Source organism: Syngnathus scovelli, chromosome 21, assembly GCF_024217435.2.
Source record: "Syngnathus scovelli strain Florida chromosome 21, RoL_Ssco_1.2, whole genome shotgun sequence".
Classification (NCBI taxonomy): Eukaryota; Metazoa; Chordata; class Actinopteri; order Syngnathiformes; family Syngnathidae; genus Syngnathus; species Syngnathus scovelli.
Window position 1 is genome coordinate 6,170,566 of NC_090867.1, and position 15,274 is coordinate 6,185,839.

General features: G+C 46.4%; 1 protein-coding gene across 4 annotated transcripts in view; it reads right to left on the bottom strand.

Annotated features, from left to right (window-relative positions):
• The window catches only part of raraa (retinoic acid receptor, alpha a), a 71,337-nt gene that overhangs the window by 28,651 nt on the left and 27,412 nt on the right, over positions 1-15,274 (bottom strand). For all 4 annotated transcript variants that reach the window (XM_068649363.1, XM_049758804.2, XM_049758806.2 and 1 more), the window contains 2 exons: positions 11,205-11,443; positions 10,892-11,063 (listed from right to left, as the gene is read on the bottom strand). In XM_068649363.1, the coding sequence (XP_068505464.1) occupies positions 10,892-11,045 (154 nt within the window). In that variant the 5' untranslated portion in view covers positions 11,046-11,063; positions 11,205-11,443. The remainder of the gene's footprint in view (positions 1-10,891; positions 11,064-11,204; positions 11,444-15,274) is intronic.

Below are 15,274 nucleotides of genomic sequence, written 5' to 3' on the forward strand. Positions count from 1 at the left end.
AATACAAAGGTCTTAACTAGAAAACATTATGGAGGTACATATTTGCATATTAGAAGATGAAATGTTTCTAGTACATTAAATATTGTTGATATCGGCTAAAAAGCAAAGCGTGGGGAGTCTCTGTCACCAATGTCCAATCAGAGGTTCTGCTTCATCCTTGACAATGGCGCCATTTTTTTGTGCTTCAAGTATATTTTACGTGGAGTTTCGAATCAACACGGCAACATCCATTCATCTTTAGATGTGACGTGAAGGGATTCACCTCGTAGGCTCGTGCCGAAATCCTCCCTTAGCGAGATTACGGATTCCAATTTGGGAATGGGTCAATATCGCATCTGGCTAATCAGTTGGAACGCAAAGGGACAGCTCTGCGCGTTCCTGTGAGGCGTTGCGTTGCTGACGTATTTCCTAATCTATAACTTAACGGATGAACATCACGTCGTGGAATTTCCTGACGCTAACGATTAGCATGTGACATAGCACTTCAAACCGCGTGATAAGACGAGCCTGCTCCCGGTGTCCGGGTAGACCAAGCAAATTAAAACAGAGTCATCAATACGAGAGCTCAAACAATCAATGATGTTATTGAGCCGCAAGCCGCAAAGGAATAGACCCCCCCCCCCGACCTCATTTCAAACACTGTAAATCGTTTCAAAGTGAGCCTTCATTTTTCAGATTGGAGTGCGGCTTGTCATGAAGCCACTGAAGGTACTTTGTTACAATCCGCCGCTATCGCACGCGGGCACTTGCACACTTACGGACGGACAAATGCCATCATCAGCACAATGCAGGTGCCCGATTATTCCAGCAAAGGAGGCAACAATGGTGGCCGCCCGCTGTCTGCCTGTGCCAAAAAAAATTCAGCCGTCTGGCAAAAAAAAGCTGAGTACGGGCCGCATCGTCCAAGGTATTTCTGTTGTGCCAAACAATGGTTGACCGCTTGTCAACATTGAAACGACATTGTTCCCTCTAGTAAAATACGATTGCGGTCGAACCAAACTAAAGGAATACATTATCACACGATCTCAACGTGGCAGGTTCTTATTTATAAAAAATGTTAAAAATAATCAAAAATATGTATTCTTAAACATTTGCAATATTTATTATGTCATGTAATATGGAGACCGATAAAAATTTACGATGCCGTTACGATTATACAGCCCGCTTCCATTTCCTTCCCCCTCCGAGAGCTCCATCGGTCCCTCGTGCCGGTGCCCGCCCTGAGGAAACCTCCAACTCTATATAATCAACTTAAGCGCTTTGCCGTATGCCGCTATGCTGAGCCGCCATGAGGTTTGCTGGTCACAGGACCGCACTGGCTCGGCTTATCTCGCGCGGCGCAGCAGTCAAGTGCTAGCGAAAGAGGAGCCGGCCCTCTCGGCGGTTACGCCGATTGAGCGGCTAACAAAAGAGCGTATGACAGCGTGTGTGTTTATGTGTGTGTTAAGAAACACTATATTTAACCATGCGTTGCTTTTTAAAAAGAAACAAAAAGCCAATTCTGGATTTTCTCTTTTAACCATGTAAGTGCATGACGGTGGCAGTACTAATGTTTTTTTTTTTTTAAGTACTGAATGACCTAAGGGTATGAAGACAACTTTCGACCCCTTATTTAAATACAGCAAACCTTCCAAATTGCACAAATCAACCTGTATTTGTATCATACGGTTATGAAATAAGATCCGTTTGCTGTTTGCTTGGTAATACAAGTGCCAAAAATAACTCGGGCAACATTTGTTCTCTGCTGTCGTATTTCATCGAAAGGAAACGCTGGTGAAGGTCTGGTTTCCGTTCTCTGTTATTGTTGCCAAGTTGCAAAATACTGCCAGCATTACAAAGCACACCCAGTTTCCTAATAATGAAAGCCACCTTTTATAGGCGAGGGGAGGGGGGGGGGGGTGCTTCTGCTGTGGTAGCACGAAAGACATTTTGTATCATGGCGGGGTAAATTACAGTTTGTAATAACAAGACTGCAACAGGATGTTCCTCTAAAAAATGTGCATGACGAAAAAAGGTTGCTTCACATATCGTTGCCTCCGTCCTTTTCGATTCACTCGGCCCAAAACTTTATTGGCTCTGTGTCCTTTTCCGCCTCTTTTGTCACATTCTCTGCTTCTCTGGAAGCCCAGTAAAATACCTTTATCTCTACCACCCGCTCTCACCCGCCTCGCTTTTGGGGGAAGATCAGTGCCGGCGAGGAGGTTTATTTGTGTAATTTACATCCCCTTCGACAGCCTTGCGCGGCCCCCTACAAACCCTTGGCTTTTACAGCAGCCAGACCTCCTCGTAAAGCAGCGGTTCTTTGTGATGGGCGGGCGGGCCTGGCTGACGGAGCTGCGATCCAGAGAAAGCTGGTTGTAAAAAAAAAATAAAAAAAACAACGGTATTGCTTGGCTTCCTGTCTAGCCCGGTGTGTGCGTGCGTACACGTGTGTGTGGGCCGTTCGTGCCGAGTCGACCCCATACGACCGAGGAGGGTGGGTTACTTGACTAAGCTTTAGTACAGTAGATCCAGCGATCAGGCTTTAATCCTCCAGCCATCAGACACCATCTGCACTAGGCCACCTCGCAGCACTGGCGAAAGGTCAAACGTTAATCCCATTAACAGGTGATACGGGCTCACCTGGAGAACCGGCATCGAGCACAGGAGGGAAAACAAATGTGAAACATGTGGACACATGCTTTTTATGGAATCTATCCTCAGCTGATTGGGAAATAGCTACACATAAAAAAGAGATAATTTCAATATTGTGTTCATTTTGCCTTTCATTCTGCTATCTTAATGCTAACCGCAAATGAGCTAACAATTAGCATCCGTGTTCCATGTGATGGCGTTTTTAAGGAACAGATATTTGGACATAAAACGCAGACAATGCTCACAGGCATATATTCTTTATCATCTACAAAAAAATCTATTACTGCAGATTCTTGAGTCACTTAGTTTAGTGATACTCTTCTTCGTATGTTTGCATACTGATAGCCGGTGCTAGCATATTCTATCCAATTACGTTCTTACTATGGGTGTCGAAATTAGCACGTTATCAATGAGTGGCAACTGCAAAAATAGTTTTGCGCTTCGCCCCCCCCCCCCCGAATATACATCGAGATTCAAAGCGAGGTTGGATTAAAGAAAAAAAATCATCAAAAGGAGCTGAAAGATACGAAAGAGAGCTGCGCTAACAAGTGCGAAGATGTTGCGAGAGAAAGCCGAATGGAACACAGTAATGAGGGCAAAAAAGACGCACGTCAATGAGAGCTAGATGAAGAATTGGGGTGACCTTGTGGAGAGGAGAGAAGGAGACAAAAGCCGGCGTGAATACAAAAAGTGAAGACGTAACCCCCCTGAAAAATTTAAATGGGGGGAACCGATGAGCACATTATCAAAAAGCATTGACCCAATCGCCGGCCTTACGCCAAATCCCTCAAAGTGATGCGTTAATGAGCCAGTCAAAATATACACACACAAGCGGAGCATCGTATCACTGGACCTCGGGGAGAACAATGACCTCCAGTGGCTGTACTGATTTACAGGAGCAAAAAAAAAAAAAAAAAAACTCATTAACAGTATTTCGACAGTCAGCTCAGAGCGTCTAAAAGCGGTAAACAAGTTGTGCGCCCGCTCGACAATGTCACGCACACGCGGCTCGGCGCAGCCCGCCTTCTTCTGCAGGCGACGACATATCAAAAGGAAGTGCGGCTAATTAAAACGGTGCAGACAGCGCCATATGCATCCTCCTTTCATTACCCCGCGTTCAGATCGGTCTTGGCGATGTAAGGGATCGGGTAGCAAAAGTAAATGTTGCAACATTGCTGTAATGGCCGTGAGGGGGCAATGGCAAAGACATTACAAGTACACACAAACAAAGTACTGTGTCAACATCTACCTCTGCTTAAGGCTAGCTTAATGCTAATGTAGACAGACAACAAACACACTCTATTCTTTATCCTCTACGTAGAACTAGTATTAGTGCCGTACTGATGAGCTGAGATGCCTCAGTAAACTGTATATCAGGCTTATACTGCCCCCAGGTGGCCACGATGTTCATTAAATTCATGCACCGCGACCAAGTCGTTTTTTTTTAATTCAATTTAGTTTAGTCCTTACTTTTTCTTGACTTGCTGCAAAATGTCATCGTGGCGCACACACAAACTTAATTACAGCTAATCTAAAAAAATGAGTGTCCCCTCACATTAACATCACAGCGGAGCCATGTGTCCCCCCCCCCCCACCCTCGCCGGATGTATTATTTTATTCCGCCCGGCCTGCTCCGATTAATTATTCATCAGGCAGGTGAATTGGGACGCCCACAGGTAGAAAAAAGGGAGGAACACAAAGTCCCTCTGATTGAAAGCTTTAGGGAGAAAGAGAGACGAACCCAATTGAAGGCGATGAAGGGCGTTCCTGTCCTAGTTTTATCATTTTAATATAGTAATACACACACACACATGCGCAGAGCGAGGCCTGTGTGTGTGTGTGTGAGTGAGTGAGCACGTGTGCCTAAGCAGCTTTCAGAGCGGAGACAGAAGGCAAAACAGAGCGCCCCCGCTGGCATTCTCAGTGGTGTGACACAGAAAGCTTGTTGGTCGGGGCATTAAATCTTAATGCACAGCAGTGCCAGCGAGAGGATGGAGCAAATGAGAAGATGAGTGGGAGAAAGTGGAAGGAAAGGAGTAAGAGGTAGAAAAAGCCCAAAATACAAAGTCTCGCCATTTGATGCGCTTTCAAGATCCAGAAATGGTTCTTGTTCTATATGCAAATGAATCCTTCTCTCGACTTTTTCCTTTCCCCGCCTTCCTCGGCTGAGTGATAAACGCCGTCTACGGGTTATAAATCCAGAGGGAGTCCCGACAGGCGTCCCAATAAAGCGCTCTATTTTCTCCCTGTTTGTCGGCGGCCTAGAGGAAGTGAGATAACATTAAGGGGGATGAAGAGGAGGAGGAAGAGTGAAATTTCATCAGTGGGACACACACACAGGCAGGCACAGGCACACAAAGGCCGAGCGACAAACAAACGGAGGGGAGAACAAAAGAAGATGCATGAGTCGGCGGTGTCCAGTTCGCAAAACGCAAGCTCCAAAGTCATTCTGTTGTCCTCCGTGAAAGTAGATTGACCTTTTTTTTTTTTTGTTGTCAAATAATTCAAGTTATTAGCAGCATTGACAGCTAAAAATGTTCAAACTTTCCTGTACAGTGTAGGGGACAGTTTGATCTATTTTCCAAATCCTTAAAGGGGAAAAAATCATATCAAATTTCGAACAAGTCCGAAAGACTTTTTTTTTGGCTCCATCACTTGTGACAATATGAACATTCCAGCAATGCATGTCAAAGTATTTGATGTTCTGGCAGCCTTTCTGTAATGGCTGCAGCAAGCTTTGGCGTCCGTTGAGTCGTTCAGCCCGCTGCCAAGTACATCTTTAAAAGTTATTAAAAAAGTTTGGAGAAAGCTAAAGGGCAGTATCGGAGCGAAAACGATTAGCTGGTGTGAATGTTTAGTTGTTGCCGATCGGTGTTTGCAAAGTCATGTGTTTGCAGTTATGCATCCCCACGCAGAAATTTTATCTTAAGAGGTTGAGATATGAGCAAGGGTGAAAGCTCCGAGGATTCATTCCGAGTCCTCCCCTGCTCCAAAGAGGATTCCCACCTGGTAACAATTGAACCTCGGCCCGGTGGAGCGGACCCCGATGAGGGAAAAAAAAAAAAACGTCTGTCGGGAAAGCGGTTTCATTTTTCAATCAAATAAATCATGACCTTACAGAAAATAATTTTTGTCTTTTAATGGGCTCCCTTGCGTTTGAAGTTTGTCGGGGGACAGCTCGGCTTTGAAGTTCGTGAGGAGGCGGAGCAAACTTCCCACTAAGCGAGTGTGTGTTTGAGAGTGAGCGAGCAATCATATCGGCCTCCTCCACACGTCTTGCAAAAACGAGAAGTCCTCGGCACATGATAGTTACCCCGGCATATAATTTGCCTTCACGTTCCGGGAGACAAAAACACAAGCAATAATCAGAGTAGTCCGATACCAAGCCCCGAGTCCAATAACACAATCTAACTTTCCGTCTTATCTCGAAACCATGAGTAAAAATGGCCCATTGTGGTTTTTCTGAGAGATGACCAAGTGGAAGCCAAAAATCTTTTTTGACCCACAAAGCTCTCCGTCCATTCATAAGCGCTGTATTTTTATTCGTTACCAGGCTACAATTTGAGAAAAGCTTTGCACAAGAAGTACCAAAATATAGACAGTAGCAATCCTTTCATGTCTCCATTTTGGCAAGAAGCACATTTATGGAGCGGACAGATGTGCAAACGGTGCGCTAATCCACGCAAGCAACAAAACAAACTTGTGGGAATAAAGTACAAAGAGTCATCCGGGCGTGCCTTCCCGATAAAGACTTAAATATCCCTTCAAAAACGTTTCCCCTGGAGCGCTCGCACTACTTTCCGTGTGTACCTTCTGTCCAAGCGATCTGCTTTTGACATAAAGGCGATTCTTCAAAGGTCTGGAAGCGGCCCACTTTGACAGCACATCTGCCCGGGACGGAGACGCCCTCGCTTGTCTGCGTTGTGGGAGGAGCACGGCGGCCATATACTTGTCTTTCCTGCGCACATCTAGCTAATTTACTCCCCATAGCAAGCCTGCACTTGCCGTTGGGGCAGGAGTCACGCTTCGGATAGAAGTAGTATACGGCGCCGGCTTCACAAAGACTGACACGCACTAATTTATAGACTTTGGGTAAGAGACGGGGGGATGTCCATTGAAGATAAAAAGATTTTGAAAAATGAAAAGCAGATGATGAAAAGGGGAGACCTTGAGGAGATGAAATAAAAGTAAAAGGAAGGTAAAGCAAGTAAGCTAAAGTGCTTACAGGAAATAGTCGTGTTTGGTGGGTAAATATTGAATCGGCGAGATGTCAACTGTTTCCCTCCAGAGTCGTCTGTGTCAACGGCAAATAGACGCTTTGGCATCAAAACATAACGTGTCAACACGTTTATTTACCGAAGCGTCTGGCTCGGGTGTTGGCAACACAAAGGGTGAAAATTAGAACGGTATTCTTTTTTTTTCCGTCAGCACATGTCTGGAATTTGTGCGTGTGCTTATCGGTTAGATTTTATCTCGACAGCGGCTGATCAGTCACTGCCACCGACCATGGAATTCCTTCGCCCGACATCTGTCGACAGTTTCGGCGCAAAAACAACACGAGGATTGCTGGACTTGAATGTTGCGTCACCTTTTTTCTGTTTTAGTTTTGTCCAAATGCATGTAAAGGTGATGAAACACGTGACATGCTGCTGAAAAAACACCGCGAAGGTTTTTATGTTCAAAAAGTGCCAACTTATTACAATTTTTGTGTGTGTTTATTGTAAGCACATACATATAATTATAATAAAAGGGACATTTGGGCGCCAGAAGGGAAGAAGAGGAGCGAGTCGCTTTCATGTGCCTCGCAGCGCTCAACAGCTGTTTTCCTCTCATCGTAAATGAACAGAAAATGGGAAGGAAAAAAAAAGACATCCGTGAAATGAAGAAACGAAAAAAGATCAAGTGAAAATTAATTACAATGAGAGAAAAAAAGCAACGATTTCAGACAGTTTCCTTTTATTGCAAGCTAATATTATTATTATTTTTTTTTTAAACTCCAAATATTGATGCTAATGCTATTGCTAGCCGCGTGATTACGTGTGGTGGCCGGTGCCAAGATAAATCCGGTGGCCCCATAAGCCGCAAGCTCCTTTAGAACTTTTTGCACAACACAGCCCGCCATTGTGCTAGAAAAAGAAAAAAAAAAAGCGCATTAGCTGCTGAGAAAAGGGCTTTCCCCTCTCAAACCCCCTCGGACAACAAGCTTGATAATTCAATCGCTCTCCGAGGCCGAGGATCCATGAAACCGCTCGGAATCCACTCCCCCTCCCATCACCTAAAAACTCCTTTCCCTTCCTCCGTCGTCTCCTCCATTAGGTAAGCGGCCTATATTTTGATCGATGTCGTCATTCCCGGCTTATCAAAGGACAATAGAGGAACGCCGCCTCATTGACATTTGAATGTACGGGTGAATTATGACGTGCGTCGCTTAAAGGCCGCTAAGGAGATAGCCATATATATTTGTGTGCGGACGAGAGATAAAAGAAAGGAGAAAGGGGGTCAACGTTGAGAACGGGTTGAAGGAAAGGATACACGCTGAAGGAAAGAGGGATGAGAAGAAAAAGGAGTTCTTATCGCGTTACCCTTGTCTTGACTTCCTCGCGGGGGCTTTGATGAGAAGAGAGAGAAAAAAAAAATACTCTCGCTGGCACATCAGATTGAGATGATGCCAGCGTTTAGCCAAATGAGCGCCGCGAGGCCGCTAGCGACAGCCTGCTGTTTTTCAACCAATCGCGGCCCAACCACGGCTTAGCCGCTCCTCGTGTGAATGTTCACCATAGATACGATACCTAATAGCGTCCGGCTCGGAATGAAGCCGTCCGCCGGATTACGAGTAGACAGGATTTGCATAAGCGGCCGTGGATGTAACAAAAAAAGGAAAGAAAGACGTAGCGAGGAAAGGAAACACAGAGAGGGGGGCTTAGAGAGTGGACCACACTTGCCAAGCCACTCGGGGATAAATCCTGCGGTTAGGATCAAGTATTCCCGGCAGCGATTTGGCCCCAGGTTGCCTCAAAGCAAAATGGAAAATAACAGGCTGGGAGTAAATAGGTGGCCGGGTAATGATAGCTCTGTCTAAAGTGGAAGAGTGCGGACAGATGAGGAGAATATCGGGAAGGAAAGAGGAAAGTGTGGGCCGAGGAAATGCGGCGGGGGGAGCTCGGATGACAAAAATGGGATGCGCTTCATTTTTCAAGCTTCCGATAACGGTTAATTAACAAGGTCAATAAGCGAGATGGGCGGCCATATTGGCACGCCGTCTTTAATAAGCTTCCGTTGTCGCTATCGGACGTATCGGCGGCTTTCCGATAATGACAAGCACCTCCTCCAGCTGGGTTCTTTTTCTCGGGTCAATCACATAAAACACACACACACACATTGGACGGCTGCCAACGGGGAGCACCTCACGAGCATCATTATATCCCGAGTGTTTGTATATTTTCGCCACCCACGGAGCTCGCTTGCATGTCCCCCTCGCTTGAATCGTGCGGACCACCGAGGCAGAGAGGAACCACCTGTCCATCCAGGAAGCAGCACACACACACACACACTCCAGCCAAGATTAGCATATCCATATTTACTCACGGCTACCGCGTGCCTTGATGGGTTTCTTAATGGCTTCGCTTCCTTAAGGTCTGAAAAGTACGTTTCTTAAATCGTTTTGAAAACAGGTTCCCTTGCTCATCTAATAACGACAGACAATGGAAGGCATTAATGATAAGAACGGGGATCAATACCCGGGTCGGGTTATTGCCTGCAGGCTCCGTTTTCATCTGGGCGAGCGTCTGGAAAGCTTTTTAATTGAAAACGTTGCGCCCGTGGTGTGTAATGAGACATTTGATTGGCTGTGTAATAATATTTGTTGAAGTTCGATACCAGCGCGACGGCTCCCCGGTGATGATATTCTGTTAAGCGTTAAAGCTCCGGGCAATAAATGTGATATCAATACCTGCTCCAGAGTGTAACCCGAGCCCATGATGACTATCAGATAATGCAAAGACGGGATGCTCGAGGTGGTGAGATGCTGACAAATAGCGACAGGGGGAGACCGGCCAAAGCTTCGGCTCAATCTGTCGGATTGAAAATCCCTCTCTCGGCAACGTCGAGAAACGACTGGCTCGGAACTCGAGCATCTTTCGTCGCTTCTCAGCGGCGGATTAGCTTGGAGATGGCTTAGCTGCGGCGTATCTGTGACGGAATATGGAGGAGGGGGGGGATATGTCTGAAGTGGGCAAAGACTGTTGACGCTTTCGTGTGTGGCAGAAGAAATGTGCGAGGAAGTGTCCCAAGCTCTCTCTGGTGTTTACTGACAGGAAATGTTTGTCCAGGCATACGAGAGGGGAAGCTTGCCGCCCCGTATCGCAAACACTGGGAAAGTGGCCCAGCACACACACATGTACACACAAGCGTGTAAAAAGGGGGAATCTGACGGAAGCGCCAGTCTTTGTGAGGGAGGCGCAGCGGGGAAATGGAAGCGGGAGCTCGGGCTACTATTGCCGCGTTCCAGAAAAGCGGGAAGTCGGAAATTTCCGACCTCGGAGAAGGAAACATGGAATGGAATGTCAGTGGCAGTTGAAACGAATCCATGCACTTTTTTGAAGAATGCCCAAAATAGCAGTCTGGATAATTTTTCAAAAGTCTCAAATTATTATCACCCGTTATTGCCTTCAAAATATCTTTCAATCTTGAATAATGCTGCATAGCTGTGAAGCAAGATTTTTGTTCAAAACTTTCAACGGGTTCATAATGTGAGGAAATGACAGTCGACATGCACGTCCTCCCTTATTAGATTTGTTTTGATCATTTTAAAAGTTGGATTCCGCAGCACGGCGAGAAGAGCAGGCCTAACTTTTGAGTCAGCGCACGACTGCAGCGACAATCTCTTTTGAAAACAAACTTTCTCACCTACTTAGACGAAAAACTTTGCGCGACAGTTCTCCCGGCTTATGATTGATTGCAAAAAAAGAAGTTGGCAACAATGATCGCGCCCGCGCGTGCGTGCGTGTGTGTGTGAGAGGTTTATTCCGGGAGCGCTTGCCAGTTTTTGTCTTCTCGGCTGTCCTGGCTGATGTTTTTATTTGTGTGTGTGTGTGTGGCTCGTAAACTAAAGGACACCCCTTGAGGCCGTGTGAGCACGTGGGCGTGCATTCGTAGCCGTTTACCAACTCGCATCTCTCTATCGGTGACGAGAGGACGCTCACGTGTGTGAGCTCGGTCGCACGCGCGTCACGGTGAGACAAAAGAAAATCGGACTTACTGGCTGGCGACGGCGTGCTGTAGCCGCTGAGAGGAAGTCCTGGCAGAGCCGGGGGCGACAAACTCCCCAACATGTGAGGGAAGAAGTAGGAGTAGGTGGGCATTGGGAAGCCGTTGAGGTGCGGGCCCGGCATGGGGTTGCCCTTCCCAGCCATGACGCGTGTCAAACCCCCCTGCAGTTTGTAACAGAGCCAAAAAGTGAGTCAGTGTCGTTCACTGGGTTGCTTTAATCCCCCCATGGGAATGCGGGATTAGTAGCGCGTAATCCAACAGTGTCCGGCGAAGGTCGGCGGAGGTTAAAATCCCGTACTTACTGAGGGAACAATGGTTGGGGTCTAAAAAGCAGCGCCAGGGTGTTTTGATCCTTGTGTGCCGCGCTGGCTCATGAGGAGGTCGGGTCCGTCGCTTCCGTTTCGACAAGGTGATGCTGATGTTGCACGCTTTCTCTACGGGGTTCCTTCCTCGCTCAGATCACATGATGCCACCATGTTCTCCCGGGACGGGCCTCCTCCTCCTCCTTCCCTCCCTTCCCTCCCTCCCTCCTCCGCAGCCTCTGTCGAGAGAAATCAAACAAAAAGGGATCATTCGTTTTTTTTGTTTTTGTTTTTTTTAGACAGAGAGCTAAACCCTGCTTTTGTTTGGACGCTAATTAACGATAATGTCTCGTCTGAAACCTTACGAAAACAACCCATCTGCCTTAATTACCTAATGGCGTGTTAAAAGTGAGGGGAGCGGCGGGCGCGGGATGTTTCCTCGCAGCTTTTGCGCGCCGCTCATTAACAGTGACAGGCTGCAAAATAGTACGCGAGACGAGCAAAAAAAAAAAACCACGCCAACACAAAAGGAAAAACTTGGCTAATTACACGAGTTCCCGAAGCCAGAGGTGAGACCCAAGGTGCCACTCTGGGACCATCAGAGATTTGTTGCTGCAGAGTTTACTTTCAAAACAAAGATGCCGAGTTGTTATCGGCGCAAGAGAGCGAACGTAATTGCTATCGAGAGGTACGTCGACACGGCGGCGTAAACAAGATTAAGAGAGTAGCGGGGCTTCAAAACAGCTTGTCACAACACAAGCGAGGTTTATTCTTTCCCGTAATGAGCCGTTTACGAGTCAGTATGAGGCAAAGTGGAATTATTGGTGAGGGGCGGATATGGCTTTTGGAGCATGAATCACAAATGAACTCTTGGGAAAGGGGGGAGAGGTCAAGGCAGACATGTTGCCGCTTGTTTGGAGTGCGTAAAGCATCGGGATGTGACAGCGGCGCGTACAGATGGGAGAGCGACACATCGGGGAGCGTCAATCACTTGGAGACGATAAAATCGACGTTGCAATTTTGTGACGTCATTTTCCAGCTGCCACATATACATGGTTATAACAAGAGTGATGTGTCAGCTCTAATAAGTCTCTTAATCAAACTGAAAGGTGACTTTACGAGCTTGGCCCTTTCTACTCACCGAGTTATTTTTATTGATTGTTGTGCTGGAGTACTCTTGTCACTTTGTCAGGGCGAGATGGTGTGCGCTCCGGTCAGGCTAAAGGCGGAGCTTGTATTAGTCTGAAAGCTTAAACGCCATTTTTAAAAAATATAAATAACCCATGGGAGGTGGTTATTGTAGTATTTGCTTTTAAAAGCCACTCTCTCTGCTGCCATTAAATCAAAAGTGATGCTAGCAGAAATATTAAAAGCAACATGCTATAGGATTCAAATGAGCAATTGTGATTCAGCCTATAGTTGCCCGAGGGCTCGATTTATGCATTGAAGATTTTCAACTCTATTTTTAAAGCACTATCTTTGCCTAGCACATGTTATCTTCATTTCTGTATATGTTCCCGTAAGTGCACAACTGTACGGCGGCGGCGGCGGCGGCGAGCTCCAGGGGGATCCTAAGTGATCACTAACAGTAGGGGAAAAATAAACAAACAATCTGGGTCACTTGGTCTTTACTGTGGCGGTGGCATGTAACAGCCAGAGAAGAGGAAGGTTCAGAGGTCGCGTGGCACCAGAGAGCGTAATTGCTTCTGACAGCAAACTTTGAATTAATCATCGGCCAAGCAGCAAATGGCAGAGCGAGGTCGGGGGTGGACGGGTGGACAATACGGAGAGCGGAGCCACGGGGGACGACCGATGCAACGCATGACATACAGTATATGGCGAGGATATAAATAGACATGAGCAGAAGGCTTATACGATCCTGACTGAAACTGACATAAAAAAAATAACATGATGCGCTAAGCTGCCTGTTGCTGGACATGAGGCTCGCTTAGCAAGCGATGAATGAAATATGAAATATCGTCTTTAGGTTTTAAAGCGACATCTGGCGATACTCTCGTGAGACTACGTAGCGAAACCCGCCGGATGACTTTGAATTTCACTTTGAAGGCTTAAGTGTAAAACAGCCGGTGGGGGAGAGCACAAAAGGCTGTTGAACTTTTTTTTTTTTTTACATGTGCTCCATCATCCATGTATGGCAAAGGTGCTAGTAATGGAAGTCGCTCGGGCATGACGCCTTCAAATTTTCATGAGGACCGCTTTTCGTGCACTTCGATACATGTCACCGGATTCAGTAGCGAACGCACGGATGTCCAACAAGTCTAGATTTTTTTTTTATATTATTCAATAACATATTTTTGTCCCTCGTGGAGATTCACTTGGAGCAGGCCGACACTTCAAGAGCAGCAAGTGTGTGAGGGGGGGGGGCGAGTATGCGAAAGTGTGCTAAGTGCACATCCAAGCCGGTGAGAAGCGTCAGCTCTTTTGCCAAGCCCCCCCCCCTGTGGCTTGGATGCACTTGTCAGCGAGGCAGGCAGGGTGACATTTGTGCCTCACCTCAGAAAGGTCACACGCTAATTATCTCAAAGGACAGCGAGGGGCCGGACTTGCAAAGAATAAAAGTCCGTGTAGAAATTGACCATCTGCACCGCCCTGGATACACACATGAGATCATATTGAGGCATACTCGGTCAATATTTGCAAGAGGTTACGGAAAGCTCACGTGCTCATAAACACACAAGCCTGGAAGGTGTATACACACATACACACAAAAAGTCCCACTTGTGCTCAAAGAAGGTCGGAGTTACAAAAAAGGCTATAGATCAAGCGATAGCAACGGCCCGCGGCAAGCTCCTTGTGTCTCGCTCTTCTGGACATTTTTCCAGCTCTGTAAAAACATGAAGGGCTGGGCTCCATTGTTTACACAGCTGGCTCTACCGAGCCGCTTGCTTAATATGAAATATGAAGAGAGCGGAGAGGTGAGCGGGGGAGAAAGAACGACCAGGAGAGCCAGGGTAGAAAGGCGGGCCTTTTTCGGAGGGGCAATCCAAATGACCGTGATGAAGCGCTGACCCGATTCTGACACGATAAATGTATAAAAATTCTCTTCAATAATCGTTTGATCTGACCTACATACCAGTTATGAAAATTGAATTATATTCTACTCACGGAGAAAACAAACAAATGTTTGTTATTTGCTTGACCTTTTTTTTTTAATGACATTTCCGATAAAGATTTTAGATTTAGACAAACTGTCCGTGTCAACCCGAAAAGGCAGAACATGATAAACATGTGACGTGTATCCAATATGTTGTGACCTTATTAGGACATGTCTTTTTTGAAAAAGTGCTTTTTTGCGTCAAATAGACGATGAAGTCATCAGAGGCCATTTGTAAACACTCCGCAAAGTTAATAACCACAAGGTCAAGCCAGCTTTTTGCAAAACCCTCGCAACAACACCATCCACTCAAACCAGCTCATATTAAGCTCGTGTTTCTCACGAGAGCGTTAGCAAGGCGACACCATCGCTAACCTTGTTCCAGTTAGCCGGAGAGGCCCTGCGTAAATGAAGACCACATTTCTGACCTGGACTCCAAATATACAGTACCGAGTCAAAACACTTTTTCATACACACCTCCGAGCCAGATATTTACACGACTTTGGAGTCTCACGGGGGGGTACACAACACGGATTGTTCGACACACATGCGTCAGGCGTGCTCACGCAATCAGCATACATCCGCGTCGGCACACAAGGTTGTGTCACCTTTGAATACCTCCATCCAGGATGTCAAGCTAACAATGTTTTGAGAAGGACCTGAGCACATATTTCAACACAGAAGATCCGATGACACGAGAGTGAATGACGCACTTGAAGGCAGGGCCCCCTTCCTGTTTATGCCGCCGCTCGCCCGCTTGAGGATCAAAAAAGAAGCGGCTGTGCACTCTTGAAGGAACGACTGCATATCGACTGCAAATAAAAAAATTTTTGCATCACAGAAAAAAAAAAATCACTGTGATTAGTTTTTAATTATCATACTTTTGCTACGCTTAAATGGAAATAGAATATGAGTAACATGCCAACATAACTGGGCGCTCACATAACACGCTGTG